This window comes from Pseudophryne corroboree, chromosome 1, assembly GCF_028390025.1.
Source record: "Pseudophryne corroboree isolate aPseCor3 chromosome 1, aPseCor3.hap2, whole genome shotgun sequence".
Taxonomy (NCBI): domain Eukaryota; kingdom Metazoa; phylum Chordata; class Amphibia; order Anura; family Myobatrachidae; genus Pseudophryne; species Pseudophryne corroboree.
This window is the reverse complement of record NC_086444.1, coordinates 397,307,547-397,334,996: the sequence shown is the minus strand read 5'-3', so window position 1 is coordinate 397,334,996 and position 27,450 is coordinate 397,307,547. Positions and strand designations below refer to the sequence as shown.

General features: G+C 43.6%; 1 protein-coding gene across 6 annotated transcripts in view; it reads left to right on the top strand.

Moving 5' to 3' along the window:
- MYO18B (myosin XVIIIB) overlaps window positions 1–27,450 on the top strand; it is a 1,127,577-nt gene that overhangs the window by 958,533 nt on the left and 141,594 nt on the right. For all 6 annotated transcript variants that reach the window (XM_063913212.1, XM_063913213.1, XM_063913208.1 and 3 more), the window contains exon 40: window positions 1,165–1,350. In XM_063913212.1, the coding sequence (XP_063769282.1) occupies window positions 1,165–1,350 (186 nt within the window). The remainder of the gene's footprint in view (window positions 1–1,164; window positions 1,351–27,450) is intronic.

Here is a 27,450-nt window from a genome sequence, read left to right as displayed (position 1 = left end):
AGATTAAAGAGGGATAGAGGCTAGGAGAGGTGTATGGGTTAAGTAATGGAAGGAGAGGTAAGAACAGCAGGGATGACGTGAAACATTAAGGAAAAATGTAATAAAACAGATATGGGGAAGAGGTGGATGGACACATGGAAAATAGTATTCTTAAAAAAAATTTGGGGGGAGGGGTGAGTCCACGCCCCAGGTTTGGTTAATCCCCTCCCAACTCCTTTTTACCTTTGTGGAGGTAATCAAGCTTTCTTATGCATGCAAACATGCTTTATGCAAGTTCCTTGAAAATTTTAAACTGGAAGTTGTTTGGACACTTAAGCACATGCAGTGAGTCTCGTTTCATGTGACGTTTGTCCTCCAACATCCATTACTTGTTAAAAGGATTAAAGGAGCATTTGAATTATAGTAATGTTATAGTATAGCTAGGTTGATAGTATATAGGGGATTGGCTTTATGGGACAGTGTTGCGCTTGGGTAGTACTCGGAACAAACTTCATTTAAGGGCCGTTACATCATTACAGATGGCAAAAATGCCCCCCAAACCCCTCCAAAAAAGTTTTATATATGTAAATATGTGAAGAGCAGAAGCACAATATTTCCAGCTGTATTTGCATGTGGTAAATATTAGGTTTTATTTTATATGACAGTACATTATGCCGTAATTTGGCAATAGCTGTATCAATAGTGGTATTTTCATGAAATCACATATAGACTATAACACTATACTCTCTAACACTATGGGCCGGATGTAATGATGATGCCAGAGTTCGGTGGCCGCACAGGCTGCTGGCCGAATTCGGATGTTTTTTTAAAGGGGCAATCACTTACAAGGCAAAACCATGCCTTGTAAGTGATTGCCCCTTTGAAAAAAAGGTCTGTGTTCGCCCGGCATCCTGCATGGTCGCCGAACTCGGGCGACATTACATCCGGCCCTAAGTATCTCCTACACTATACAGGTTACTTTGAATGTGTGGCTATTAGCCGAAGGAATACAGGGCCTTATAATGCCAGCTTGCGCTATTACAATACGGCATTTACTAAGCAAGGACCCACTGTAGTTATTTTCTTTATAAATTGAAGGAATTTTAGTAAGTTATTTCTTGAGAAATGTATCTTTGCCTTTCAGTCTTCACCATATCTGGTGCACTGACTTGTCTCTGTATCTAGATGTTAATTCTACGTTTGAGAGACAGTGTAATAAAAATGGGTGAAGAATTGGAGAATGCAGCAGACTCTGAGGCCCGTGAAAAGGAGAATGCTAAATATTATCAGCTCCGTATGGAGGAGATGAAAGCTGAGATGACTGAGTTGTTACAGAGAGAAATGGAGGCATGTCGGAGACGTGTGGAATTGGTAAGTCTAAAATATTTAACCTTTCAAATCATTTATGCAAATTTAAGTTTGTGGCGATTACTGTTATTATATTATTATTATTATTTCCTAGTGCTGAATTTATAATGGAAAATCATACAAAAATGACAAATGTACTGTATTTAAAAACATGCTTTTTCTCAACAAATAAGGTATTACTAAGACGTTTGAGATTGACTATTCTATGGGCTAAATAGTTTCTGCATTTCTCAACAGCCAGGGCTCACATAATCATATCTGTAAATATACAAATTAAGATTTTGGACTCCACATTCCGTGGTCGCTATCTATTGTATGGATGTTTATTTTCCTTTCTCTTCAGTTACTCTCTTACCCTGTACCTCATGTCTACCCATGTTTCTCCTATTTGCCCATTACCTTTCCCCCTCCTCCTGTATATCCCAGGTTCTTCTCCCTTTCCTCCCCAATAACCCTATTTATCCCCCCGCATCATCCTGTTTTTTCCTCTGGCCCTCCCATCTCTGTTCTCCCCCCTTTCCTTCTATCACTCCCTGTTCATCCCCCTTTCCTCCCCTCTCCTCCTTTTCTTCCTGCTTTCCTTCCATCACCCCCTGTTCTCCCCCCATTCCTCCTGGCACCCACAGTTCTTCCCCCTTTCCTCCCGTCACACCCAGGTTTTCCCCCTATCCTGTCACCTCACCCCCCTGTTAATCCCTCTTTCTTCACATCTCACCAATTTTTCCTCCCGTCACTTTCTGTTCTTCCCCCTTTCCTCCTATCACTCTCTGGTCTTCCCTCTTTCCTTCCGTCTCTCCCAGTTTTTTTCCATCTACCCATTTTATTCCCCCTTTCCTCCCATCTCTCCATGTGCTTCCCTGCTCTGCCTTTGGCTAACAGCTCCACTCCCTGTGCTGTACTCAGCTGGGGCCAAAGTATACTGTATGTCTCACTCGCATATCATTAGTGTGGGGGTGGGTGATTCCAGACCTTTTTCCCTGGGATGGTACACTAGGAGAAAGGTTTGAGACATGCAGATTTATTGAACCTCCAGCAAAGGTTGGGGTTTGTGCTGGTGTCTATTAATGAGACCTATTAATGTGTCTATTAATGAGACCTAATGAGAGCTTGCAGGAGGTGATGAGTTGCGGGATCTCTGACTTGCTGGAGCTGCGTACACATTGCAGCAAGGACATCGCGGTATAGTGGGACGCTTGCGATTGCACGCTCCTGCTATGCACTTTTTTTTAAAGAAACTTTTCTTTATTGAATCAATAGAGGCATATTACAACAAATACAATCGTGTGTGTGTAATTCCATTCTAAAAAGTAGAGTTCATTAGAATTTGCGGTATAATACATTGAGAGAAAAGATTTACATAACTGTTGTATATAAAATACAAGGTAAATGAGGAAGAAGATAGAAAAAAAAAAGAAAAGATATACACACATACATATATACAGTGTGTGTATATATATATATATGGGTGTAGTACGGCTGACCAGGGAATAGTCCCTGTTGGTCGGCATGCCGACCATTGGGATAGTGAGCAGTTGGGATGGTGGAGGAGGTCATGTGACTGTCGGTCTCCCGACCGCCGGTCACATGAATACCACCCATATATATATATACACAGTACACACATATATATATATATATATATATATATATATATATATACAGTTAAGAAAGGGTCTGGAGCCATAGCCATTAAATTAACACCATCAAATGGAAATAGGAGGATCTTGAAGAAAGACTCTAGTTTCATACCATATGGTATTACGGAAGCAATTGAGAATGGCCTCTTTAGTGGGTATGGAAAAAACCTCAATAAAACTCTCCTACATAGCAAATAATTTTTCAGTGCGGGTTTCTTTTTGGAGGGAGACCTCCAACCAATCCATGTGCCAGTTTCATTGTTTATTTTACTATAAAAATTTATTTATACATTTTTTTAATAAAAATAATAATTAATGTTAACTTCTAATTAATACAATAGCTGTTAGGAAGATATATCAATTCAATTGTTCAGTTTAAAAATTGTAATTTTATTTTGGGAGGGCAGGGGGGCACCGTGACATTTGCCTGCTCTGGGCACCATCTCTCTACACCTCTGCGAAAGCACTCATTGTCTACCCTACGATCTGGTGACAATGAGGCTGCTGCTAACATTTTAAACCATCCACAGTTCGCGATCATCCGCTCTCTCTGTTCTATAGTTGTACAGTTTACAAGAACAGTCAATGGGAAGTGCAGCTTCCAGGTCTCGTCTCTCTGCTTGTGCATACTGCAAATTGTGATTGCAAAATGAGTGGAGCTTCTTAAAAAGAAAGAAAAAAGTATTTGCAAGAAGAAAATGTAAGCAGAACAAACATGAAGATAACTTCATCTTTGGTAAATAGAAACTACAACAGCTGGGGAGTTCAAACAAAGCTATTATCGTTACATCACCATTTTAATTTCATTCATGCCCATTCGCTTTTCCTGTCGTAGTTCAGGGGGGGCTGGGCGGGTGGGGGCGGACACAGTCTTTGCCCACCCAACAGTAATCATGGGCACACAACCTGTTCCTATGTCCCTGACTACTACTCAGTTAACCCAAGTGTCTTTTAACTTGGGCAGTAGATGTTATTTACTTAAGTGGTGCTAGCATCCACTAGTTCTACATTTGCAACATGTCCAGTTTGACTATGTACTGTAAACATTTTAGTTTTTAGATCTTTAACATGTTTATTTTATATACTGTCGGTGTAATTTGTGTATATTATGGGTATAATTTGAAAGTGTTTTGTTTGAAAAATTGTAAATACAGTTTGTAAATATTCCCTATTGAAAATCATGTGTTTGAGCCTGATAAGGATTGAAGATTGAGGGCATCCTGTCCTTGATCACTAACTCATTTTTAAAAAGATGCACTAGACAAATATTATCTTCTAGAAGATTCACCTTTTACAATCTGTATCAAAAGAAATGCAAGAAGAGGCACAAAAGATCATTGTGGCAGATGTATTAAGCCTGGAGACAGCATAAGGAAGTGATAAACCTGTGAAAAGTTCAAGGTGATTAAACACACCAGCCAATCAGCTCCTAACTGTTAATTTACATATTGGATCCGATAGGCTGGTGCTTTTATCACCTTGCATTTATCACTGGTTTATCTCTTCCTTATGCCTTTTCCAGGTTAATACATCTGCCTCATTGTGTGTAATTAATTCTACACAACGGGGAAAAAGCTTTAACATGTGCAACATAAATAAGAGCAATAATATAGGTCATATCAAATCTAGTTGTTTATTAGCTAGAAAGCAGTAATATTAAATAGACCAAACATCTGCAGCTAATTCTTGTAGTAAAAATAAACATCTTATTGTATTTCCCAGTGGTCTGAAATCGAATAGACTCTAATTTAGAAGCCTGGAGAACTGAGAATCAGTATGATCTGTGCACCGTTCAGCATTTGTGGTGTTAAATGTCAGGATGATTGCATCAAAGTTGTTGTTTGCATTTCCTCCAGTGAGAAGCTGTGACCATAACTCAATCTGACTTCTTTTTATTACCTCTATTTGGAACACTATTCCTTGTAATAACTGATTGCTGTCAGGCCAGCGTATTAAACACTGGATGCTAGTATTAGCTTGCAAACTAAATCTCCTGGGCTAGCGCATATTTTGAAAAGTGGAAATGGTTCTTATTCGCCCCATCAGATGCCCATGGCTGCGCAGTGTCAAGAAGGAATGAAGTTTAAGAGCTAAGGGGTTTTACATTAAAATGGTCAATATATAGCAAGTTATTTTCTGCATTGAATTGATCTGTGAAAGCATTATACAACAGTCAGCTAGGTACAGATCTTGATTCTATATATAGGAAGATGATATTTATTGCCTTGTGGGTGTTTGTATTTCCTTTGTGTGATGAAATTGCCATCTCAAACTGTTTAATTTGTATCCTATGAAGCGACAAACTAAGTCAGTCAAATACATTTTTGCTGCTGCAGAGCAGTACGACAGCTATTTATTTAGTGACAAAGAGAAACAATATATTTGCAGATTTGCTGAGAACTGACTTGACAACTGGCATTTTATATTTACAACATGCACAAAAAAACTAAATGTGAATCCTTAAAATATGCATATCCTTTTTTGCCAAACAGAACAAAACGCATATAGGGCCTTATTCAGGTTTGTTAGCAAACCAAAAGAGCACACTAATGGCCAAAACCATGTGCACTGCAGGTGGGGCAGATGTAACGTACAGAGAAATTTAGATTTAGATTTGTTAACAAACCTGAATAACCCCCATACTACTTTGATTTTCTATGTGGTTAGTGCAATCTAATATGGTATAATGCAATTCCTCCTGTCACCATATAAAAGTACAAGTCTTTATGCTTAAATAAATTCAAAATGGAAAAAAAATAATCTCAAAGCCATACTAAAGGGTATATTCAATTGATGTCGAATTACTTAATTTGTCGAAAAACGGGGCTTTTTCGACCAAAAAACCATGTGGAATCGGATTCGACAATTCAATACGGCACTTATCAACAAAATTCCTATAGTTTCAGTTTCGACTTTTGACTATTCGACAATTTCACTCCTCTCTCCTCACTCCCGTTTTTGAGACTTCAGGGCGACGAGCAGCCATTACAGTCAGCTCTCTTGTGGAATTGTTTTTTTAGGACAATCCCTGCGTTTTACAACATATCCTATTTTTTTTACACTGACTACAATAATGGAGCCTTTTTCTGACCAAATTGATCACTCTGCAGCTCCTCACTCTTCTCTGCAGGTTCACAAAATGGCTGCTGAGCACGCAGCAAACAAGCCCTATATAGGATTCCAAACAGCGGGAAGTCGAATCCAGGCCGCCCGCTATTCGACGATTGGTCCGTTTTCGACAGAGGGCGTGTCGAATCCGTTTTTAATTGAATATGTCGAATTCAGGGTCCCGGGTGGAGGGTTTCGGCTGTCGAATAGTGTCAAATCCAAAAACTGTTGAATCCATGCCGTAATTCGACATCAATTGAATATACCCCTAATATGAGTAAAATTCTGCACTAAAAATGACTTAAATAGCTATAACTGATTGTCCATAACAACAATAGAAAACACTTGCAGTTTGAATACCTTTGTTTCCATTCCCTGTAGCCTCACAGTGGTGATTGACAGTCTCAGTGATAACACAATTAATTAGTTGAGACTGTCTACCATTGCGATGATGCTTACTTGTTGCATTATGGGGTTGTAGTTTCAGCATTCATACTGCCCAGTGTCATAAATGCTTTTAACTGGCAATCAGTAAAGACATCAGTAGATCAGCCAGTTATTGGGAGGAATCCACACTTGTAACTATATAATTGTAAGAGCTTTAGAGTTTGTATTGATTTCCCTTTAAATGAGCATTGCTTTATTCAGAGCTTCATTTGTGCTGGAAGACTCAGGAGTTCCCCATAGTCTTTAAAGTTTGAAAACCGTTCCTAATGTCCTTTTTTTATTACAGCTTTTTATCTATAAGCACTACCCTTTATTTTTCTAGATTTTACTTTTAAAGGAACGGCAGATATTTGTACAAAAGTATAATTTTTTTGTAGTAGCATAAGAGCAATCAAGAGAAATTAATTTTTGTGCCAATCCAAATTTGATTTCAACAGAGAAAGTAGAGACAAATAGACAGAGAAAGGGAGAGAGAGAAAGAAAGTGGTAGTGCTGTGGCAGAGAAGGTGTAGAAGTACAGTGAAGAGCTAGAGGGTTTGTTAAAGTTGGTTGTAGTATGTTATGCCGGCGCATGGGAATACCGGCGCCCGGGATCCCGCTGCCGGCATACAGGCAGCGGGATGATCGCAAAAGAGCCCCTTGTGGGTTCCCTGCCCTCGCCATGCTGCGGGCACGGTGGCGCACTACGCACACCACGCTATTTATTATCCCTCCAGGGGTGTCGTGTACACCCCAAGAGGGAGAATAGTTGTCTGTATGCCAGCTGTTGGGATTCTGGCGTCGGTATGGTGCAGGATCCCAACACCCGGCATATCAAATGCCTCCCGCTAAAGTGTGAGGTACATTATTCTCGCACCATAATAAAACTATAAGGGAGGTATGGAGTATACGAGGAATATATTACATTTTTAGAGTGTACCATATATGGGTAAAAACTGCCTGTAAGGGGGGAGGGCGGGGGATCGTACACCGTCTACTGCGATTTGGCAAGTGGCTGCTGAAACGACATGGCAAATTAATTTGTTTTGGTTTCATATAGGATGTCCAGTGGCAGGGAGAGGAATCTGGGTAAGAAATTAATCTTTACATTCAGAAAAGTAGACAAGAGTTGCCTAATATCTGAGGGAAATATAGAGACTGCTGACTGTTGACAACGCCGCATATACAGGGCCGGCTCGAGGCATGTTCCTTAGGAGCATCCGCACTGTGCACCGACTCCTAAGGACGGCCAGTAGCCAGCCGCAATTTTAAATCAGCCGCCAGTCTGTCAGCCAATCAGAAGCTGCTGCCGGACCGCAAGCTTTGACTGGCTGATGAACCAGTGGCTGATTTCAGGCAGAGGGCCGCCGGAGACGGGACTGCGGGGCAGGAGAGGCATACAATGCGCTCTCCTCCCCTCACATAGAAGCAGTGGCAGAAGCGGCTGCAGCAACGGAAGCAGCAGGATAGGCCTGCGGTGGTGAGCAGCACTACATGCATGTGTATCTGGCACTCTGGGGGCACGTGTACCTGGCACTGTGGGGGTCACGTGTATCTGGCACTCTGGGGGCACTTGCATCTGGCACTGTGGGGGGCACATGTATCTGGCACTGTGGGGGCACGTGTATCTGGCACTGTGGGGCACGTGTATCTAGCACTGTGGGGGCACGTGTATCTGGCACTGTGGGGGGCATGTATATCTGGCACTGCGGGGGCACGTGTATCTGACACTCTGGGGGCACATGTGTCTGACACTCTGGGGGCACGTGTCTGGCACTGTGGGGGCATGTGTATCTGGCACTGTAGGGGGAATGTATATCTAGCACTGGGGGGGGCACTTGTATCTGGCACTCTGGGAGCACATGTATCTGGCACTCGGGGGGCACATGTATCTGGCACTGTTGGGGGCACGTGTATCTGGCACTCTGGGGGGCATGTGTATCTGGCACTGTGCAGGGCACTTGTATCTGGCACTGTGGGGACACGTGTATCTGACAGTGTGGGGGCATATTATGTGCATCTGGCGCTGTGGGGACACGTGTATCTGGCAGAGTGGGGGCATATTATGTGCATCTGGCATTGTGGGGGCACATGTGTATCTAACAATGTGGGGGCATATGTTTATCTGACAATGTGGGGGCATATTATGTGTATCTGGCACTGTGGGGGCATATTATGTGTATCTGGCACTGTGGGGTGTATATTATGTGTATCTGGCACTGTGGGGGCATATAATGTGTCTGGCACTGTGGGGGCATATTATGTGTATCTGGCACTGTGGGGTGTATATTATGTGTATCTGGCACTGTGGGGGCATATAATGTGTATCTGGAACTGTTGAGGCATATAATGTGTATCTGGAACTGTTGAGGCTAATAATGTGTATCTGGCACTGTGGGGGCATATAATGTGTATATGGCACTGGGGGGGCATATAATATGTATCTGGCACTCTACTGCTGTGGGCATATGTGTATCTGGCACAGCTGGGGGCATATAATCTGTATTTGGCACTACTGGGGGTTTATGTGTATCTGGCACTGCACTACTGGGGTCGTTATGTGTATCTGACACTGTACTGGAGACATTATGTGTAAGGAACACTACTGTGGGTGTGTACGGCTGCTAATTGTGTGTGTAGAGGGGGTTTGAAAATATATTCATTTATAGTTTGATAATATAAAGTTGCGAGGCCACGCCCACTCTTTTCCAGGAGCGCATTGGGGGGGGGGGCTTCAAGCTTTTCTCGCTCAGCGTGCTAGTAGGCCTGCAGCCAGCCCTGCGCATATATATCACAGTGGATCAGAGCCTGGCACAGCATATGTGTGGCAGGCAGCTACTTGGTGCCTGACAGCTTAAGGTCTTTAAAGGGCATTTGCTTCAGCTATGCCATACTCTGTGCTACGCCATACTCTGTGCTTGGGTCTTATCTGCCAATGCTGTTACTTAATTATATGAATATTAGAATGAGGATCTAAATAAAAGACAAAGGAAACATTACATTTAAATTCTTAGTCTAATTGATGTCACCAATTTCCAAATGTTATTTTTTTTCCCCTATAAAAATTGCACAGTAGTTTATCATTTAGGTTATTTCATTATCTTTGTTTGTTTTTGTGGAAATATTTGCACATTTTATTTTGATTATCAAATTTTCATGTGACTATCTTGTATGAAGGAGGCAACTATATAATATATAATTAATTACTCGCTACTCATCTTCTTAAATCTTTTATTTATTTGATAAGTCAGTTTTGGAGATAAAAAAACCACTAATAATAACTACTAATTATTCTTGTTTTAATGATTTATTTATGTTTTTAGATTTCACATAGAATTGACTTTAGATGTTAGTAGTTGCCCAGTTGATAATTAATGGATTATCATAGCAGTTTTTGTAATGGATTGATGAAGGTGACTGCTCATACCTTCAGATTTTATCTTTGATTAAGTCACAGCTACTGTATAGTAATGAAACGGGTTAAGGGTTATTACGAATGCTTCTGAGAGAGATTGTATTGGAGCTGAGAACATTTATTGCGACCACAATGTTGTCTTGTAAATTTCTACTACAGAACTAAGGGCAGTGGCGGATCTAGACTTCACTTTTAGCTGGGGTTTTCAAGAATTAATACTGACTCCTCCCCTCTATACTATTACTCCTCCCACTTACAGTTCTGCCGCTCCCATTTTCAACAAATATTAAAAAATAAAAATAAACAGAAGTTATGTCCCTACTCTTTCTACTATTTCTTTACCACGTTTGATAAATCAACACAACTGATATACTGATGGATAAGCAGTAAACCGTTATTACATCTGTGAAGTGTATGAAAAACTTACAGTAAAAAATAAAGGGAAGACTTAAACAACACAATGTAACTCCAAGTCAATCACACTTCTGTGAAATCAAACTGTCCACTTAGGAAGCAACGCTGATTGACAATCAATTTCACATGCTGTTGTGCAAATGGAATAGACAACAGGTGGGAATTATAGGCAATTAGCAAGACACCCCCAATAAAGGAGTTGTTCTGCAGGTGGTGACCACAGACCACTTCTCAGCTCCTATGCTTTCTGGCTGATGTTTTGGTCACTTTTGAAAGCTGGCTGTGCTTTCACTCTAGTGGTAGCATGAGACGGAGTCTACAACCCACACAAGTGGCTCAGGTAGTGCAGCTCATTCAGGATGGCACATCAATGCGAGCTGTGGCAAGAAGGTTTGCTGTGTCTGCCACCGTAGTGTCCAGAGCAGGGAGGCGCTACCAGGAGACAGGCCAGTACATCAGGAGACGTGGAGGAGGCCGTAGGAGGGCAACAACCCAGCAACAGGGCTGCTACCTCCGCCTTTATGCAAGGAGGAACAGGAGGAGCACTGCCAGGGCCCTGCAAAATGACCTCCAGCAAGCCACAAATGTGCATGTGTCTACTCAAACGATCAGAAACAGACTCCATGAGGGTGGTATGAGGGCCCGACGTCCACAGGTGGGGGTTGTGCTTACAGCCCAACACCGTGCAGGATGTTTGGCATTTGCCAGAGAACACCAAGATTGGCAAATTCGCCACTGGCGCCCTGTGCTCTTCACAGATGAAAGCAGGTTCTCACTGAGCATATGTGACAGACGTGACAGAGTCTGGAGACGCCAAGGAGGACGTTCTGCTGCCTGCAACATCCTCCAGCATGACCGGTTTGGCAGTGGGTCAGTAATGGTGTGGGGTGGAATTTCTTTGGGGGGGCCGCACAGCCCTCCATGTGCTCGCCAGAGGTAGCCTGACTGCCATTAGGTACCGAGATGAGATCCTCAGACCCCTTGTGAGACCATATGCTGGTGCGGTTGGCCCTGGGTTCCTCCTAATGCAAGACAATGCTAGACCTCATGTGGCTGGTGTGTCAGCAGTTCCTGCAAGATGAAGGCATTGATGCTATAGACTGGCCCGCCCGTTCCCCAGACCTGAATCCAATTGAGCACATCTGGGACATCATGTCTCGCTCCATCCACCAACGCCACGTTGCACCACAGACTGTCCAGGACTTGGCGGATGCTTTAGTCCAGGTCTGGGAGGAGATCCCTCAGGAGACCATCCGCCACCTCATCAGGAGCATGCTCAGGCGTTGTAGGGAGGTTATACAGGCACGTGGAGGCCACACACACTACTGAGCCTCATTTTGACTTGTTTTAAGGACATTACATCAAAGTTGGATCAGCCTGTAGTGTGTTTTTCCACTTTCATTTTGAGTGTGACTCCAAATCCAGACCTCCATGGGTTAATAAATTTGATTTCCATTGATAATTTTTGTGTGATTTTGTTGTCAGCACATTCAACTATGTAAAGAACAAAGTATTTAATAAGAATATTTCATTCATTCAGATCTAGGATGTGTTATTTTAGTGTTCCCTTTATTTTTTTGAGCAGTGTATATATATATATATATATATATATATATAGATATATATATATATATATATATATATATAATAATGATGAAGAAAAAAAATATATACACTGCAGCTCGGTTCAAAATTCAAATAGGGGAGCCACACCAACTGCCAGTGAGTAAGTTGGAAATGGCAGTTGGTGCAACTCCTCTATTTGAAATTTGAAATGACCTGCAGCCCTTCCTATGGAGCCGCCACTGCTTATCACCCCTCACTGTCTCCCACATCCCCTCATGAAGCAATGGTTGATATAGACTCCGAGGCTGAAAATGGTGGATAGAAATGTTTAGAGCCTTCAGATGTCATCATCTTGGAAGCTCTGACATCACAGCCTTGCTTGTCTTGCAGGGTCTGCGGACGACACTAGAAACATAGAATTTTACGGCAGATAAGAATCAAATGGCCCACCCAGTCTGCCCTTTAAGGTTAGCGTATTAGGGTTGGTTTAGTGGTTTGGGTTAGGGTATAATATTAGTTCAGGGCAGGGGTGGGGAACCTTCGGCCCACGGGATGTATAAGACCCGCAAAGCCATTTGTTCCGGCCTGCAGCTGTGTGTCAGCGAGACACGCCACCCCTCAGTCCGGCGGCGGCATGTCTCAGCTGTCAGGACAGGGAGGAGAGTGCAGCTATGTCCGGCAACAGCGGCAGGTAGGATCTCAAACCAGCCGCCGGTTCATGAGCCAATCAGAGCTCGTGGACGGGCAGCCAATCAGGAGCCGCCACTGCCGGTCCACAAGCTCTGATCGGCTCATAGCTGCACTCTCACTCGACATACCTGCACTCTCCTTCCTGCCTGGTCCCTGACAGATGACATGCCGCTGCCGGACTACGCACTAAGGGGCAGGAGAGGCGCGCGCTGCGCTCTCCTCCCCTGACACACAACAGCAGCGATGAGCAGCACAGTGGGTTAGCGGGCATGTGTGGGTCAATGTGTATCTGGCACTGTGGGTCAATGTGTACCTGGCACTGTGGGGCAATGTGTATATGGCACTGTGGGGCAATGTGTATATTAGAGATGAGCGGGTTCGGTTTCTCTGAATCCGAACCCGCCAGAACTTCATGTTTTTTTTCACGAGTCCGAGCGACTCGGATCTTCCCGCCTTGCTCGGTTAACCCGAGCGCGCCCGAACGTCATCATGACGCTGTCGGATTCTCGCGAGGCTCGGATTCTATCGCGAGACTCGGATTCTATATAAGGAGCCGCGCGTCGCCGCCATTTTCACACGTGCATTGAGATTGATAGGGAGAGGACGTGGCTGGCGTCCTCTCCGTTTAGACACTTGATTTACTAATTTTGGGGAGCATTAGGAGTACTCAGTAGTGTACAGTGCAGAGTTTTGCTGATAGTGACCAGTGACCACCACTTTTATTTATAATCCGTTCTCTGCCTGAAAAAAGCGATACACAGCACACAGTGACTCAGTCACATACATAGATTACATACCATATCTGTGTGCACTGCTCAGGCTCAGGCCAGTGTGCTGCATCATCTATATATATTATATATCTGTCTGACTGCTCAGCTCACACAGCTTATAATTGTGGGGGAGACTGGGGAGCACTACTGCAGTGCCAGTTATAGGTTATAGCAGGAGCCAGGAGTACATAATATTATATTAAAATTAAACAGTGCACACTTTTGCTGCAGGAGTGCCACTGCCAGTGTGACTAGTGACCAGTGACCTGACCACCAGTATATAATATTAGTAGTATACTATCTCTTTATCAACCAGTCTATATTAGCAGCAGACACAGTACAGTGCGGTAGTTCACGGCTGTGGCTACCTCTGTGTCGGCACTCGGCAGCCCGTCCATAATTGTATATACCAGTGACCTAACCGTGGTTTTTTTTTCTTTCTTTATACATACATACTAGTTACGAGTATACTATCTCTTTATCAACCAGTCTATATATTAGCAGCAGACACAGTACAGTGCGGTAGTTCACGGCTGTGGCTACCTCTGTGTCGGCACTCGGCAGCCCGTCCATAATTGTATATACCAGTGACCTAACCGTGGTTTTTTTTTCTTTCTTTATACATACATACTAGTTACGAGTATACTATCTCTTTATCAACCAGTCTATATATTAGCAGCAGACACAGTACAGTGCGGTAGTTCACGGCTGTGGCTACCTCTGTGTCGGCACTCGGCAGCCCGTCCATAATTGTATATACCAGTGACCTAACCGTGGTTTTTTTTTCTTTCTTTATACATACATACTAGTTACGAGTATACTATCTCTTTATCAACCAGTCTATATATTAGCAGCAGACACAGTACAGTGCGGTAGTTCACGGCTGTGGCTACCTCTGTGTCGGCACTCGGCAGCCCGTCCATAATTGTATATACCAGTGACCTAACCGTGGTTTTTTTTTCTTTCTTTATACATACATACTAGTTACGAGTATACTATCTCTTTATCAACCAGTCTATATATTAGCAGCAGACACAGTACAGTGCGGTAGTTCACGGCTGTGGCTACCTCTGTGTCGGCACTCGGCAGCCCGTCCATAATTGTATATACCAGTGACCTAACCGTGGTTTTTTTTTCTTTCTTTATACATACATACTAGTTACGAGTATACTATCTCTTTATCAACCAGTCTATATATTAGCAGCAGACACAGTACAGTGCGGTAGTTCACGGCTGTGGCTACCTCTGTGTCGGCACTCGGCAGCCCGTCCATAATTGTATATACCAGTGACCTAACCGTGGTTTTTTTTTCTTTCTTTATACATACATACTAGTTACGAGTATACTATCTCTTTATCAACCAGTCTATATATTAGCAGCAGACACAGTACAGTGCGGTAGTTCACGGCTGTGGCTACCTCTGTGTCGGCACTCGGCAGCCCGTCCATAATTGTATATACCACCTAACCGTGGTTTTTTTTTCTTTCTTTATACATACATACTAGTTACGAGTATACTATCTCTTTATCAACCAGTCTATATATTAGCAGCAGACACAGTACAGTGCGGTAGTTCACGGCTGTGGCTACCTCTGTGTCGGCACTCGGCAGCCCGTCCATAATTGTATATACCAGTGACCTAACCGTGGTTTTTTTTTCTTTCTTTATACATACATACTAGTTACGAGTATACTATCTCTTTATCAACCAGTCTATATATTAGCAGCAGACACAGTACAGTGCGGTAGTTCACGGCTGTGGCTACCTCTGTGTCGGCACTCGGCAGCCCGTCCATAATTGTATACTAGTATCCAATCCATCCATCTCCATTGTTTACCTGAGGTGCCTTTTAGTTGTGCCTATTAAAATATGGAGAACAAAAATGTTGAGGTTCCAAAATTAGGGAAAGATCAAGATCCACTTCCACCTCGTGCTGAAGCTGCTGCCACTAGTCATGGCCGAGACGATGAAATGCCAGCAACGTCGTCTGCCAAGGCCGATGCCCAATGGCATAGTACAGAGCATGTCAAAACCAAAACACCAAATATCAGTAAAAAAAGGACTCCAAAACCTAAAATAAAATTGTCGGAGGAGAAGCGTAAACTTGCCAATATGCCATTTACCACACGGAGTGGCAAGGAACGGCTGAGGCCCTGGCCTATGTTCATGGCTAGTGGTTCAGCTTCACATGAGGATGGAAGCACTCAGCCTCTCGCTAGAAAACTGAAAAGACTCAAGCTGGCAAAAGCACCGCAAAGAACTGTGCGTTCTTTGAAATCCCAAATCCACAAGGAGAGTCCAATTGTGTCGGTTGCGATGCCTGACCTTCCCAACACTGGACGTGAAGAGCATGCGCCTTCCACCATTTGCACGCCCCCTGCAAGTGCTGGAAGGAGCACCCGCAGTCCAGTTCCTGATAGTCAGATTGAAGATGTCAGTGTTGAAGTACACCAGGATGAGGAGGATATGGGTGTTGCTGGCGCTGGGGAGGAAATTGACCAGGAGGATTCTGATGGTGAGGTGGTTTGTTTAAGTCAGGCACCCGGGGAGACACCTGTTGTCCGTGGGAGGAATATGGCCGTTGACATGCCAGGTGAAAATACCAAAAAAATCAGCCGTGTGTTCCCTTTGTCAAGCTGTAATAAGTAGGGGTAAGGACGTTAACCACCTCGGAACATCCTCCCTTATACGTCACCTGCAGCGCATTCATAATAAGTCAGTGACAAGTTCAAAAACTTTGGGTGACAGCGGAAGCAGTCCACTGACCAGTAAATCCCTTCCTCTTGTAACCAAGCTCACGCAAACCACCCCACCAACTCCCTCAGTGTCAATTTCCTCCTTCCCCAGGAATGCCAATAGTCCTGCAGGCCATGTCACTGGCAAGTCTGACGAGTCCTCTCCTGCCTGGGATTCCTCCGATGCATCCTTGCGTGTAACGCCTACTGCTGCTGGCGCTGCTGTTGTTGCCGCTGGGATTCGATGGTCATCCCAGAGGGGAAGTCGTAAGCCCACTTGTACTACTTCCAGTAAGCAATTGACTGTTCAACAGTCCTTTGCGAGGAAGATGAAATATCACTGCAGTCATCCTACTGCAAAGCGGATAACTGAGTCCTTGACAACTATGTTGGTGTTAGACGTGCGTCCGGTATCCGCCGTTAGTTCACAGGGAACTAGACAATTTATTGAGGCAGTGTGCCCCCGTTACCAAATACCATCTAGGTTCCACTTCTCTAGGCAGGCGATACCGAGAATGTACACGGACGTCAGAAAAAGACTCACCAGTCTCCTAAAAAATGCAGTTGTACCCAATGTCCACTTAACCACGGACATGTGGACAAGTGGAGCAGGGCAGGGTCAGGACTATATGACTGTGACAGCCCACTGGGTAGATGTATGGACTCCCGCCGCAAGAACAGCAGCGGCGGCACCAGTAGCAGCATCTCGCAAACGCCAACTCTTTCCTAGGCAGGCTACGCTTTGTATCACCGCTTTCCAGAATACGCACACAGCTGAAAACCTCTTACGGCAACTGAGGAAGATCATCGCGGAATGGCTTACCCCAATTGGACTCTCCTGTGGATTTGTGGCATCGGACAACGCCAGCAATATTGTGTGTGCATTAAATATGGGCAAATTCCAGCACGTCCCATGTTTTGCACATACCTTGAATTTGGTGGTGCAGAATTTTTTTAAAAACGACAGGGGCGTGCAAGAGATGCTGTCGGTGGCCAGAAAAATTGCGGGACACTTTCGGCGTACAGGCACCACGTACAGAAGACTGGAGCACCACCAAAAACTACTGAACCTGCCCTGCCATCATCTGAAGCAAGAAGTGGTAACGAGGTGGAATTCAACCCTCTATATGCTTCAGAGGTTGGAGGAGCAGCAAAAGGCCATTCAAGCCTATACAATTGAGCACGATATAGGAGATGGAATGCACCTGTCTCAAGTGCAGTGGAGAATGATTTCAACGTTGTGCAAGGTTCTGATGCCCTTTGAACTTGCCACACGTGAAGTCAGTTCAGACACTGCCAGCCTGAGTCAGGTCATTCCCCTCATCAGGCTTTTGCAGAAGAAGCTGGAGGCATTGAAGAAGGAGCTAAAAGGGAGCGATTCCGCTAGGCATGTGGGACTTGTGGATGCAGCCCTTAATTCGCTTAACAAGGAATCACGGGTGGTCAATCTGTTGAAATCAGAGCACTACATTTTGGCCACCGTGCTCGATCCTAGATTTAAAGCCTACCTTGGATCTCTCTTTCCGGCAGACACAGGTCTGCTGGGGTTGAAAGACCTGCTGGTGACAAAATTGTCAAGTCAAGCGGAACGCGACCTGTCAACATCTCCTCCTTCACATTCTCCCGCAACTGGGGGTGCGAGGAAAAGGCTCAGAATTCCGAGCCCACCCGCTGGCGGTGATGCAGGGCAGTCTGGAGCGACTGCTGATGCTGACATCTGGTCCGGACTGAAGGACCTGACAACGATTACGGACATGTCGTCTACTGTCACTGCATATGATTCTCTCAACATTGATAGAATGGTGGAGGATTATATGAGTGACCGCATCCAAGTAGGCACGTCACACAGTCCGTACTTATACTGGCAGGAAAAAGAGGCAATTTGGAGGCCCTTGCACAAACTGGCTTTATTCTACCTAAGTTGCCCTCCCACAAGTGTGTACTCCGAAAGAGTGTTTAGTGCCGCCGCTCACCTTGTCAGCAATCGGCGTACGAGGTTACATCCAGAAAATGTGGAGAAGATGATGTTCATTAAAATGAATTATAATCAATTCCTCCGCGGAGACATTGACCAGCAGCAATTGCCTCCACAAAGTACACAGGGAGCTGAGATGGTGGATTCCAGTGGGGACGAATTGATAATCTGTGAGGAGGGGGATGTACACGGTGATATATCGGAGGGTGAAGATGAGGTGGACATCTTGCCTCTGTAGAGCCAGTTTGTGCAAGGAGAGATTAATTGCTTCTTTTTTGGGGGGGGTCCAAACCAACCCGTCATATCAGTCACAGTCGTGTGGCAGACCCTGTCACTGAAATGATGGGTTGGTTAAAGTGTGCATGTCCTGTTTTGTTTATACAACATAAGGGTGGGTGGGAGGGCCCAAGGATAATTCCATCTTGCACCTCTTTTTTCTTTTCTTTTTCTTTGCATCATGTGCTGATTGGGGAGGGTTTTTTGGAAGGGACATCCTGCGTGACACTGCAGTGCCACTCCTAGATGGGCCCGGTGTTTGTGTCGGCCACTAGGGTCGCTAATCTTACTCACACAGCTACCTCATTGCGCCTCTTTTTTTCTTTGCGTCATGTGCTGTTTGGGGAGGGTTTTTTGGAAGGGACATCCTGCGTGACACTGCAGTGCCACTCCTAGATGTGCCCGGTGTTTGTGTCGGCCACTAGGGTCGCTAATCTTACTCACACAGCTACCTCATTGCGCCTCTTTTTTTCTTTGCGTCATGTGCTGTTTGGGGAGGGTTTTTTGGAAGGGACATCCTGCGTGACACTGCAGTGCCACTCCTAGATGGGCCCGGTGTTTGTGTCGGCCACTAGGGTCGCTAATCTTACTCACACAGCTACCTCATTGCGCCTCTTTTTTTCTTTGCGTCATGTGCTGTTTGGGGAGGGTTTTTTGGAAGGGACATCCTGCGTGACACTGCAGTGCCACTCCTAGATGGGCCCGGTGTTTGTGTCGGCCACTAGGGTCGCTTATCTTACTCACACAGCGACCTCGGTGCAAATTTTAGGACTAAAAATAATATTGTGAGGTGTGAGGTATTCAGAATAGACTGAAAATGAGTGTAAATTATGGTTTTTGAGGTTAATAATACTTTGGGATCAAAATGACCCCCAAATTCTATGATTTAAGCTGTTTTTTAGTGTTTTTGGAAAAAAACACCCGAATCCAAAACACACCCGAATCCGACAAAAATAATTCGGTGAGGTTTTGCCAAAACGCGTTCGAACCCAAAACACGGCCGCGGAACCGAACCCAAAACCAAAACACAAAACCCGAAAAATTTCAGGCGCTCATCTCTAGTGTATATGGCACTTTGGGGCAATGTGTATCTGGCTCTGTGGGTCAATGTGTATCTGGCACTGTGGGTCAATGTGTATCTGGCACTGTGGGTCAATGTGTATCTGACACTGTGAGGCAATGTGTATCTGGCACTGTGGGGCATTTGTGTATCTGGCACTGTGGGGCATTTGTGTATCTGGCACTGTGGGGCATTTGTATCTGGCACTGTGGGGCAATGTGTATCTGGTACTGTGGGACATTTGTGTATCTGTCACTGTGGGGCAATGTGTATCTGGCACTGTGGAGCAATGTGTATCTGGCACTGTGGGGTAATGTGTATCTGGCACTGTGGGGCATATGTGTATCTGGCACTGCACTGGCATATGTGTATCTGGCATTGCACTATTGGGGGCATATGTGTATCATGTCCCATTTTAATTGGCCACACCCATTTTATTGGTGCACGCGTGCCTTTGGCGTGCGCCCTCAGTACCACTAAAGAGCATAACTACTGGGGGGCAGGCTAAATTTTAAATTGATAATTTTTGTATGGCCCACGAAGGATTTTATAAATATCCAAATGGCCCTTAGTAGAAAAAAGGTTCCCCACCCCTGGTTCAGGGTATGCGGTTGGGGAATTAGGGTTGGTTTACGGGTCAGGGTTAAGAGTTAAGGTATTAGGGAAAGGATATTAGCATTGCCTTAGCGGTTTGGGTTAAAATAGTAGAGTTAGGGATTATGGTAAGGGAGATGTTTAGGATGAGGGTTGGGTTAGGGTTGTGTTTAGAGTACTAGGATATTCAGTGAACCCAGTCAGACACAAAGGTCACAGCTGGCTGTGGAGCCCCAGGTAGCGTCCTGTCAGATCGTCCCCTGTAATCAGTGGCAGATCCAGCAGGGGTAATAACAAGGGCATCTTCCCCCTGCAGCCCTGCAATAAATAAACAGCTCTCACTGGGACCTGCTGGTGAACCGAACTTGATTCATCATATTCATCTGTGCTTTTGTCCTGGTGACCTTGTTGCAACAGATCCTGTATAGCAGAAACTACATCAAGAGGTAACTGCCCATCTACAGGAGTCAGGACATTAACCCTTCCTTCACAGCCAAGCATGTGCCATGGGGTTTTATTCACAACTTATGTGCCAAGGTGACCCCCTTGCCAAGTCTGACCCTTATTGCAGTGCCCCCCCCCTCCCCCCCCCCCCCCCACACACACACTTGTGCTGTCAGTGTAATTGTATATCTGTGCTGTATCCTGTGTCCCATCACTGGTTACATGAGGAATACACGTGTACTGGAGCCTGTGTAATGTACTGTACATGGTGTTGTCTTGTATGTGTTTAGGTAACAAGTTAGTAACAATGTATCAGGCAAATTGTAACTGTGATAGCATAGTAATGCTGCTAGCAGCAGTGGCCTAGCGCAGTCTGTGGTCACAGATTACCCCCGCCGCCGCAATATGCAGCAGCAGCCCCCTCCTCCGCAGTGGCCAGGCCACACTCCGAGCCCATATCCTGCTACTCCCTGCAGAGATTACCTGAGCGGCAGGACGTCACTCACTTCAGCGGCGGCCTTTAGAGTGTATTCTGAAAATGTAGAGAGAAGGGGAGTGGGGAAAGAGCCGATCCCTTCTTCTCCTCGCACCGGCCTGCCAGGAGTCAACAGAGCCTGAGCAGCCCAACCCAGAGAAAAGTCCCCAGGCATTTGTGTGCTGCTGGGAGGTTGGGCCTTGGCTTCCCCCACTGCCCTGGGAGCACAGGCTGAGATTAGGCAGAGGAGGAGGGAACACTGACTGGGGGCAGGGAGGAGTCCAGTGCAGCGTGGTGCTACGGGGATCCGCTTCTCCCTCACGCAACAAAATGCCAACTGCTGTCATTGATCAAGGCCAGTAAGTGGGCGGGGCTTTAACTGTGTGTTAAAGGGGGCGATCGCCCTGATTGACCCCTGCTGGATCCGCCACTGACTAAGGGCCTAATTCAGACCTGATTGCAAAAGCAACATTGTGTTGTACTAGTCCTCTTTATTTGCCACCACAGCAAAGCAGTTTGGAATTCTCAGCAGAGTAACAATCTTAGCTCACAATAGTGCAGTGGTAGTAGCCTCTCAAAAAGTGCAGGTTGAACAGCTCACTTTTTGAGAGGATACTCTCACTGCACTATTGTGAGCTAAGATTGTTACTCTGCTGAGAATTCCAAACTGCTTTGCTGTGGTGGCAAATAAAGAGGACTAGTACAACACACGGCTATCTTAACTGGGAGCCAGGATAATTTATTCAATTAAGATAGTTTTACAATTACAAAACAAAGCCAAGCCAAGCCAGGGGCATATCCCAATTACTGCAAAAGATGTTGGGTGAAACCGACATTGCTGTTTAATATAGAATTGGTAATATATGTATTACCTTAAGTTCATAATTAATCATTTTACATTCTGCCTCAAATAATATTTGCGATATCAAACAGTTCTTTGCTAAGAAGCCTTTAGTATTTATGGCATATATGACTCATCTTATGTATGATGATGGTAAAGCAACATGAAAATGTTGCCCAAAATTGATTAATTAAGTCTCTGTTACTCTCTCTCTACAATATTAAAGATGATCTCTTATGCATTTTAAGCAAGTTACTTTATTTACATTATTATTATTATTATTATTTTCATAAGTTGCTTTTGAGACTTAAGTCAATTCTGTGGTGTTTTGAATTCAGTCATTTCAATTATACTTTTTGTTAATTTAATGCACATACTTAATTTGTAAGAGTACTATGGGGGTAATTCCAAGTTGATCGCAGAAGGATTTTTGATAGCAACTGGGCAAAACCTTGTGCACTGCAGGGGAGGCAGATATAACATGTGCAGAGAGAGTTAGATTTGGGTGGGGTGTGTTCAATCTGCAATCTAATTTGCAGTGTAAAAATAAAGCAGCCAGTATTTTTACCCTGCACAGAAACAATATCACCCACCCAAATCCAACTCTTTCTGCACACTTAACTTAGGTCAACAAAATTATATGCGGCATGCCTATATTCTGTGTGTGACTGCGGCTGTATCTGCATACGAAATGCTATGTTGCAGTGTATTCCTGGAAATCACTGTAATGTAGCATTTCGTATGCAGATACAGCCGCAGTCGCACACATAATATAGGCATGCTGCATATCATTTTAATCAGCAGAAGCTGCGTGTGCGTCATAGCCACATAGTAATGCAAATAAGATGCATTCTCATAAAAAAAAAGGCGCCCAACGTTAGCAGAGCTGCCAGCTGACTCATATCTGGCATCTCCTGCAGAACTAGCGGCGGTGCTAGAGGGCACCAGCCAAAATCTTGCCTTGGGCATCATATTGGTTAGGGGCGGCTCTGTTTACATGGCACATGGCTTTCTCAGCTGCAAATTCGGGATACGGTCATTAGGTCGACACAACTTAGGTCGACAGTCATTAGGTCGACCACTGAAGGTCGACATGCATTAGTTCGTCATGGTCAATAGGTCGACATGGTCATTGGGTCGACATGTACTAGGTCGACAGTTCAAAAGGTCAACATGAGTTATTCACTTAATAAAAATATTTGGGACTTTTTCGTACTTTACGATCCACGTGGACTACAATTGGGAATGGTAACCTGTGCAGAGCACAGCGAGGCACCCTGCTTGAAGCTGGTGCACTAATTGGGGTTCCCTGTCACTATACGAAGAAAACGACACCAAAAAAAGTCCAAAACCCCATGTCGACCATTTGACCTGTCGACCTAGTACATATCGACCTAATGATCATGTCGACCTTCAGTGGTTGACCTAATGACTGTTGACCTAAGTTAAGTCGACCCATACCCGCAAATTCTGTAAAATTGGCACCTGAATATAAATCCATCCCAATGTGTTTCAGCGAGCATATTAAGTGATATTATAATGTATTGCCTAATTATTTACATAAATAGCTAATACCACTAATTACAAGTACTTAAAAAAAGTGTCTTACGCAAGACAGTACTGTATGTTGTTAAACAATATGCTGATTGAATTGCAATGAATTGCACTAATGATGAGTGTTGAAAAATGTAGTTTCAGCAAATTCTGTATAGAGATTAATATCACATTCTGTTGTCTGTATATTTTTCTACCTAAATAGGTAATGGCAATTATAGAATTGTTTTTGTTTGCTCAGTGTATTCTATTTCTACATCTAGAAAGCTAATTACTTAAAGACAGGAAAGCAATTTTGTTGTAAATCAGGCAGGCAATTATGCAGTATTGTTTACACTGATACCCTGTAAATTCAGTGTGCGCACACTAGTGCAGTGGTTCCCAAACTTTTTTGAATCACGGTGCCCTAAAGTATCAGAAATGTTATCACGGCACCCCTAGGCCAAAAGTTTCCTATTGAGAAATTTAGAAAGAAATATTCAATTAAGTAAATTGTGTTTATATGTCATCCTTAGGATCAGTTATGTGGCACTGGTTTTGCCTGTTACATTGACCATATTTGAATTGATTCTGGACCACCAATCCAATGCACCCCTGCAAGTGACCCAACGCACCCCAGGGTGCCATTGCATACAGTTTGAGAACCACTGCACTAGTGCATAGAAGACTAGCTACTAATTGTCATAGTCATAAAGAGCATCTACAGATAATTTTTTCTCATAGATTATCTTGTGTCTTAATTATTTGCAGGATTGATTGATTGATTGATTGATTGATTGATTGTGGTTGTTTTAAATTTGCCAGAATTTCTTAATTTGCCAAATTAGTTTCTCCAAATCTAGTCTTTAGTCACCGTAATTAAACTTTAACATTTTGTGTTGAATAGTGTATGCGACTGTTCTTTACTTTGTAGTACCCAACAATACTTTCTCATTTACTGTCTGGAAAAATTTATTCATCTGTCTGAACTAATAATGGCAGGTACGCAGATCTACTTATAAATCCTTGTATCTTTACTATTGTAGTGTCATTCTCCCTTAACATCTAGAGCACTGCGTAATATGTAAGCTCTATATAAATAATTATTAAAACTTACTTCCTATAATATTCAGGAGACTCAGGAATTTTCGGGGAGTCCCCTGGAGTCCTGTAAGAATGGGCAGTCTCCCACATCCCGCCTAGTTCCTAATGAAATGGGCAGCATGGAGAGCTTGATGTTGCATCACTTCCTCCCACCCCTCATAGCCTAATGATAATATGCTCCCTACTCCACCCAATAGTGGCACCTCCTATCTGAAGATTAATAATCTAATGTAGGCAAGTTGTAGTTGTCTCAGTAAATGTTTGCCTCATTCCACAACTTTCAGCAGATTTTAAGCCTTGATGGAGAAATGTAGTCATATTTGTTACCAGTCCTCCTCACAAACCCCCACCAGTCCTCCTCACAAACCCCCATACTTCAGGAAGAATTTAGCATCATCATCCCAACTCAATTCATAGACTATGCAGTACATTCTACAAACTATGAATTGAATTTACAAATATTGTGTTTTATGGCAAAGCAACAGTGAAACTCCTTGAATGTCACACCGTGCAAAACAGCAAATTGAATTCTGACAGCATTTCAGAGTAATTTTGGTAATCTCTAATCCTAGGTAAATTAACTCTAAATTATTATTTAAGAACTAGTACAACTGTCACACTTGTAGAAATAGTTCAGGTACTTGTTGTTCAGCTACAATTCAGCTCATCTCATCAAATTCTCCTCATCCTCAATGCATGCCAGCCTCTCATTCTTTTATCTGTCTTTTTCGACTGACACATTCCTTTCCTCCTTTAAACCCAAAATTCATCTCGCCAGTCCGAAAGAACCCATCCCCTGTCCCAGCATTTCTCCATCTACCAGCCTATTTTTCTCCTCCCCTTTGCCTCCAAACTAGTTAAAATGCCATAATATTGCCAGATATCACTGATATGAGATATTTGTAAATTGAGATTATATGGAAGCAGAGGAAAATATTGTAACATTGGCTCTGGCTGCTACACTACATGCTCTACTGATGTTTTTATTACATATGCCTGTAAGGTTCCATACTTTAAATTATTCCTGTGAAACTATAATTGCTATTATGTATGTAAATTATTAACTATGCTCAACGCACAACATCTGTTTTGCAAAACTAATTTATAGAGAGCATACTATTCTCCATATATTCCAAAGTGGATTTCAGAAGACTCTGCATGTGGCCCCTTGAAGTGAAAATATACAGTTTGGGAGGTGTAGTGTTCTCTTAGGCACCATATTTTATCCAGCGTTATATTTATAGGCTGCCTCTTAGATATGCTGTGCAGCTCATCATTTTGTCCTGTGCTGCATGTTTTATCATCTCGCTGCTGGAGACTGAGGCAACCAATCAACTTGAGTCTTGGCCCTGAAGCACATAAACAAGTTATGTTTCACAGTCCACTGATTCTGTTGCAGCTCTTGTCCTGTAGCCTGCTTATATAATCCAAATATTTTATTTTACCCTTTCAGCAATTAGATTAGCGGTTTTCAAGGTGTCATATTTTGGCTCCCTACTAAATCATGTGACTGAGCTCATTATATACCAGTAATGGGCTTGTGGGTTTTCTTTTTACTTTGCCAATGTTGTATACAGTGTGTTGTGTTCAAAGACATTATACAAATGATCTGTTTTGATCTTTGAGATGCATTGCTCATTTTTTATAGTCTATAGATATGCAACCAAATATAGAAGCTGAAAAAAATTACTATATACAGTTTTAAAGAAAAAAACAAAAAAGATGGTAAGACATGCGTCAACAGTACATGCAACGGGCTACAAAATATCTGCTGTGTTACTGTGCTTCATTAGTCATCACTCTTTATGAAATATTGGTTGCCTATTAATCTAAGTGAGAAGAGCCATTTTCAACTAGTTTTGGGATTATGCTCATTTATTCATCTCTGTGATTGCTTTCTGGGTATTGCTGGCAGTGGCCATCACAGGAGCTCTTGTGCGAGAACATCTACAAGCAAGGGGAAGCTACAGTAGCTAGCGTATATTTACCATGGACAGCAGCAGTAACAGTACCATTGGCTTTCCTCCTATACTTTCACCATCTCAGTATAAACAAGAAAAAATATTGTATTATTCAACTAAACCATTTTTCCTGCATCTGCAAGTCCAGGACCAGGCTTCAAGTGCAGTGAGCCTGATTCAAAGTTGAGAGTGAAGCATAAAAGAGAAAGTAACTTCCCCTTGGTAAAACCATGTGGCAAAAACCAGGTGGGGCAGATTTAAACTCTGAAGATTAGATTTAAATAAATAAAGGTATTTGCACCCCTTACATTGCAAAATGATGCCCATGTGCACAGTTACTTGCTCTTTTTTGCTTTACTCCAAACTCAGAATGATACCCAAGTGTTTTCAGTCCTACTCAACTCACAATAGCATGACTTGTCATTGTTGTATCTCTAGTCATAAATTCTAAATTCTACAAAATGCAAAGGTCCAAATGCAGTGTGATCTGTTGAACAAAAAAGGACCTGGAATAATTTATCACTGACATTTCCACCTTTATTGTCACCGTGCACCAGAGCCCGAGGTTCACTTACCAGGTCTGGCGAAGCTGGTCTCCCCATGCTGCAGCATTTCTGCCTCAAGCAGGTGCCCAGTGGTATCTTCTGCAGTGTGTATTTGGCCAACTATCTCTCCCTACCTCCGTGGCTGCTGAGATCTTTTACTGGTGTTCCCTACCTGTTCCCTGTACCTGTGTTTACCCACCTGGTCCTGACAACTACATTACTGCACACCTCATGACGAATACTCAGTTCTTGCTCCAGTGTATACCAGCCCTTGTACTTAGGAACCCAGTCATAGGGCTGCAACCTGCGTGTTGGGCACAGTGAAGCCTAAACCTACTTGTGGGGGCCCCTGGAGAAAACCCTGACACATTAGACTTCGTTCTTCTGGTCTGGGTATCTACCAGTCCTAAAGTATGGGTCAGCATCCACAATATCCATCCATGAGTTTGTGACATTTATAAAACGGCTCCTCCTGGCTAGATGCTCAGTCTGTGAGAGGTCACTCATCTCTACACTTGGCTGTAAAGTTTAATAC